General features: G+C 47.6%; 1 protein-coding gene and 1 pseudogene across 1 annotated transcript; one reads left to right on the forward strand and one right to left on the reverse strand.

The window, feature by feature from the left end:
* Positions 1-1,476: 1,476 nt before the first annotated feature.
* Positions 1,477-4,487, forward strand: LOC123130380 (peptide chain release factor PrfB3, chloroplastic; the record flags this gene model as incomplete). The annotated part of the gene is given in 6 exon segments (XM_044550289.1): positions 1,477-1,651; positions 1,893-2,110; positions 2,401-2,601; positions 2,952-3,164; positions 3,796-3,976; positions 4,063-4,487. Coding segments are annotated over 6 exon segments (1,230 nt in total). The 3' UTR covers positions 4,341-4,487.
* On the reverse strand, positions 4,482-5,232 carry LOC123078851 (protein synthesis inhibitor II-like; annotated as a pseudogene).
* Between the last annotated feature and the right edge of the window lie 253 nt (positions 5,233-5,485).

The following is a 5,485-nucleotide window of genomic DNA, read 5'->3' on the forward strand; positions in this document are numbered from 1 at the left end:
CACATATATGGGGAGGGAGCGCCACACAAGGACACACAACATTGTCTTAGCGTGTGCGGTTCCCCCGTCCACCGTTTAATCCCTCGGTCATATTTTGTGGTGCGTAGGCGAAGCCCTACGGAGATCACTTCACCATCACCGTCACCACGCCGTCGTGCTGTCGAAACTCATCCACTACCTCGTCGTCTTGCTGGATCAAGAAGGCGCGGACATCACCGAGCTGAACGTGTGTTGAATGCGGAGGTGTCGTACATTCGGTACTCAATCGGTTGGATCGCGAAGAAAGTTCGACTACATCAACCGGGTTGTGAAACGCTTCCGCTTATGGTATACGAGGGTACGTAGACACACTCTTCCCCCTCGTTGCTATGCATCTCCATGGATAGAATATTGTCTGTGCGTAGAATTTTTTTGTTTTCCACGCAACGATTCCCAACACTGGAGGGTCACTGTTCAGCTGTTGAACGACAGGGTCACTCTCGATCAGGGTTGGGCCACCTTCTCTGTCGTCCATCAGATCAAGATAGGCTTCATGGTGACCTTCCAGTTGTTGACTCCTGACATGCTGAAGGTCATCGTCTTCAATGACGATGGCATTAAGGTGGTGACCAGGTGCGGGAAGCAAGACGACGCCTTCGGCCTGAACGCCTGGGACAATCCATCGTAAGCTCAACTGCTTTAGTTTAATATCAAACTGCTCAGTACTATGTTTGAACTGATATGTTTATGTGTGGCATAATATTTGTGCTTACTACTATGTTCTCTTGTGTGTTATTCCTGACGTCGATGTGTGCTGGTAACCTCATCATAGCATCAAAGAGGTTTTCAGACAACAAGGGTTGCATGCAACCAAACAGCGTGCTTTTGTGTGAGTTCACGCTATGCCGGCAACCAAACACTATGCATTAAGCTATCCCCTAATGCGTGAGAACTAAATGCGGGTAACCAAACAATGTGCAGATGTTGGTTTTCGGCCTGCATTTGCTCAACCAGCAGCATGTGAGTCAGGCTTGAGCTAGACAGGCCCAGCTGCGACGGCTGCCAAACACGCCCCTACAGGTTGGATCTTCTCGATATACAGGTTGGTGCGCTGGTCCTTTGGGAACTTAGCATGACAACTTCCCGACTGTCTATTACAACAAAGTTTGCATGTCTCCAGTGAGGGAGGGGCAATGACGGTGGCGCGTCTTCGGCTCGTTTAAGTGTTTGTAGTTGTCGCTAGATGGATGAACATGGATGTATTTTATTACTTCTCGTGCTTTTGTAACGTTTGATGGAGTAGGTCATAAGTTTTTCAAAAAAAAAAAATGGTTGCATAAACGAGCTGATGAAGCACGGAAAAGTTGGCCTGTGCCTTGTGGGCTGTGGCGATTGGGCGGAGGATGAGGCGCGTGTGAGCCACACCACGCCAGGCTACACCTTCCTCCGCCGCACACCGCGCCCCCGAACCCCTCTGAAAATCACGAGCGCACATCATCCCCACCGGCCACCGCTCGCATTCTTACAACAGCCATGGCCACGGCGGCCTCGCCGCCGGCGGCAGCTTCCGCTCGGGCGTCGGCGATCCGCTCCCGCGCTGGCCGCCTCTCCCTCCCCGCGGCCCTCCCGGCGGACGGCCGTGGTGACACTGCCACCACCTACAAGGAGCTCGGTAGGTCTGCCTTCGCAGTTGTTTAGTGAATCAATCAATTACACTGATTGGAAATTATATGGTCCTAGATTTTCCATGATTAAGATCAATCCTGAATGTACAGTTCAGTTTGCGTAAAATGTGCCGCCTGAATGCATCAAATGCACGAGCCGTATTTGAACATCTTGCTAAACGACCACTAGCACAGAACGAGGACTAAAACAACTGATTATACTGACATTTGTTGGTTGATTTTATTAAGGTTTGTACTCCTGGAAAAGGAGGATCGAAGATGCGGTTATCCGAGTCGAATTGTCTGCATCCAATGCACTGGAGAGGGAGGAAGCACGGAGAATCAAACATGAAGAAGTACTGCAAAGCCGTAACTTGTGGGACAATCCGGCCAAGTCGCACGAGACGCTCTCTGCCCTGTCCGATGCCATCAGAGCGGTTGATCATCTCAAAGACCTTCTATATAAGGTGCTTGCTTAGATGCATAATGTGAGTTCAGTGAACTGTTTTACTTTGTCCAAAATTTGAACAAAGAAAACAGGCTTTATATAGCACGCTGTTCAGGCATAAGGACCAAGCGTCCATGCTTGAGAAGCAGAATATGGACTAAATTATGTGCCCAGCTAATTGCCTTCACTAATCATTAGAAATTATGAATTAAAGTGTCCTTCCTTTTTTGCTTTGATTCTGAACTATGGAAATGGTAGGTGAGACCTTAGCATATTTTGTTGCTGATGCTCATTAGATATAACTTGCAGGCTGAAGAGGCTAAATTGATAAGTCAACTAGCAGGCATGGATGTCATAAACGGAGAGCTATTTAAGCAAGCATATGATATCTCTTTGGATGCTAGTGAGTTTCTAGATCGTTACCAGATGTACAAGCTTCTTAAGGGTCCATATGACAAGGAAGGAGCTTGTATCATTGTCACTGCTGGATCAGAGGGTTTCGCTTCAGAGGTCGGTTCATTGCAGCGACATTGGATAAGTTAAATATTGATCAAAGCTTGATGATGTTACAAGTAGGCAACACCAATATAGCACTGATCATAATACCACTCTACTTCCTATCATTAGTTTGTCTTTAATTGGATTTATGTACTATGCTATTAAGACAACAAATGTTGATACCTTAAAACAGTAGAGTAAAAAAACCAATCTAAAGGATGGCCATTGATAATATTTCTTCCAAACTTTAGTCCATAGTTATCAGCACTTCAATGATATAGTATAGAAGTACATCTGTCCATGTTTATGTGAACTAGTCGTTTGATCATCCCCACCCTTTTGAAATCCTTTTCTGATTGCAGCTATGGGCAGAGAAGCTATTTGACATGTATACAAGTTGGGCACGCAGGCAAGGTTGCAAAGAAGGACTGGTAGAGAAGATCGCATCAACGAGTGGTCATACCCAGTTTGCAGCCATGGAGATTGAATCAGAGTACATGTTTGGCACCCTTTCTGGAGAAAAAGGAATTCACAGAATGATCTACTCTACTGTTGAAAATTCTGGCACTGACAAGGTGATTCCATTTTATATTCCTATTTGTTACGATATTTCTCAGTACAAACAATTAAACACAAAGGTTACATCAATAAAACCTTAGTCGTACTTCCAGAACCATTTCAATAGAGCAGACTCGTGTGCATGTTCTGAATATATCTATGTCAGCGAGCTATTACAAAATACAGAAGTGCCACCTAGATACTGAGTAAAAGACATAAGTATGTCACGCTCCCTAAAGAATTGGAGAAAATTAGGACATGGACTTCAATGCAAATTTTAAATGTTCAAATTAAATTCACATTGTCTTACACCCAATTATGTTGGTGCAAATCAGAACCCACAATATGCATTCTGTGAAGTCCCACTTGTGACCTTTGGCCTCTGGGTTCTAGAATGTTAAGTCTCCCCAATTCAAATCCTTCTCATTTACTTTTCTGGAGAAACTGTGGTACGATGTTCTGGAGGCCCAGATTGTGTGTGCAATTTCTGGCATAACCTTCTCCTTGTGCATTTTGCATCAGAAGGCATTTCACCATGATCTTATCCTTGCGATGCTTGATACTATAATGGATTTATTTTTATCATGATTTTTTCCTAACAATGCTTCATATCAGAATGGCTAACTCTAAACCTACCAAAGCTTCCAGGCGATTTCAGCTAGAGTCGATATTATTCCTCTCTTCTTGGATAGACCAGTTAATTTTCACTTGGACGACAGCGATCTGGAGATTTCTCCACGACCAAGTGAATGTGAAAATCGAGATCGAAGAAATGGTGCCACTGTGAGAGTTCAACACATACCAAGTGGAGTTACTGCCGAAAGCTCAGGTAATGGGCACAAATGTGGAATGTTCATGCAAGTGGGAATCCTCATATAGCTGCAGGCTAAATTTACTGGGGTGATCTGTCCACAGGTGAAAGAAGCTATTTTGCAAACAAGCTAAAAGCCGTGAGCAGGCTGAAAGCAAAGCTACTCATCATAACAAGAGAACTAAGACTACCAGACCCGAAGATGATCGGAAAACAAGCCGTGGAGGAAGGATGCAACCGCGAGACGAGACGATATACGTTTGGCCCCCAGGAATTGGTCCATGATCTGAACACGGGCATCCAGTTGTCAGACCTCAACTCGGTCCTGGAAGGCGACATCGAACCGTTCATCAGGGGTCGTATTGTTTCAAGACATGGATGACGATATGCAAGAATTTGTGTGCAGTTCTGTAAATCCATTTTTGCTGATACAAATATAGCACATTACCAGAGGATGACCTCTGTAACATGGGTCACATTTCAAGCCAAAAAGGCAAATATACCAGGTATAGGAAAGCATGTTCTCTCACCAGCCGCTTACTCTGACAATCCGACTCATCGTGTACCGGATGCAGATGCTCTTTCCCTGTCAAGCTTGCGAGCGTGGGCGTGCACGGCGCGCCAGTGCTCGTCGAACGCCGCCTGGTGCTTGTCCTGCAGCCCCCTCTGCCGGTTCAGCGCGACGCCGAGCGCCATCATGGCGTGGTCCTGGCAGTCGATCTTCGCCGGCGCGAGTAGGTGCTGGGGGATGTGGCCATAGTGCTGACTGCCGTCGGCCTCTATGTACGGCAGGAACGACAGTGCGTAGAGGACGGCCCCGAGCCAGTACTCGGAGAGGCTCCTCCAGTTCTTCACCCGCTCCACCATGTGCGCCGGGCAGCGTTGCACATCATGTGGCCGAGCACGCCGCCGACGCTCCTGAACCTGACGGCCTCACAGACCATCACCGACATGGTCATCGGCGATCTCACGATCTCCTGCTGGGTGCCGGCGTTGGCCGTGACGCGCTCCGCCGCGGCTTCGAGCTCCTCCTTGCCGAGGGTGAGTGCCTCAAGTGCCGTCTTGGCCACTCTCGCCATATCGCCGTAGCTACCGGCGAACGAGAGTGGCGCCGCGCCGTCGATTAGGGAGCCACCGAGGAACTCGGACCATAGACCTTCCGGGCTCCGGTAACCGGAGATGTAGAGGTTGTCTGCGCGTATCCGGAGCAGCACTGACTTCCCGGAGCCGCATCTGAGCGTGACGCCGAACCATGGGGCCTTGCGTGGGTCCTGTCAGGTCCAAAGCTCAGAATCAAGCAATTTAACTACCAGAGCAACAAATTTAGGAGGAGAACAGGAGCTTCAAACTAGGGTTATTGCTAAGAAATGGGGAAAATAGGGTCAGCACGCCACTGGCGGCTAGGGTTTACACCCAATACAAGAAAATCATACCCACACTCCGGGCAGAGGCTGGCTTTATAGCCATTACACTATAAAGCAAAAGAAAGTGAAAAGCAGAGTACATGGCCCTGTCGGATAAGCTACA

Source organism: Triticum aestivum, chromosome 1B, assembly GCF_018294505.1.
Source record: "Triticum aestivum cultivar Chinese Spring chromosome 1B, IWGSC CS RefSeq v2.1, whole genome shotgun sequence".
Classification (NCBI taxonomy): Eukaryota; Viridiplantae; Streptophyta; class Magnoliopsida; order Poales; family Poaceae; genus Triticum; species Triticum aestivum.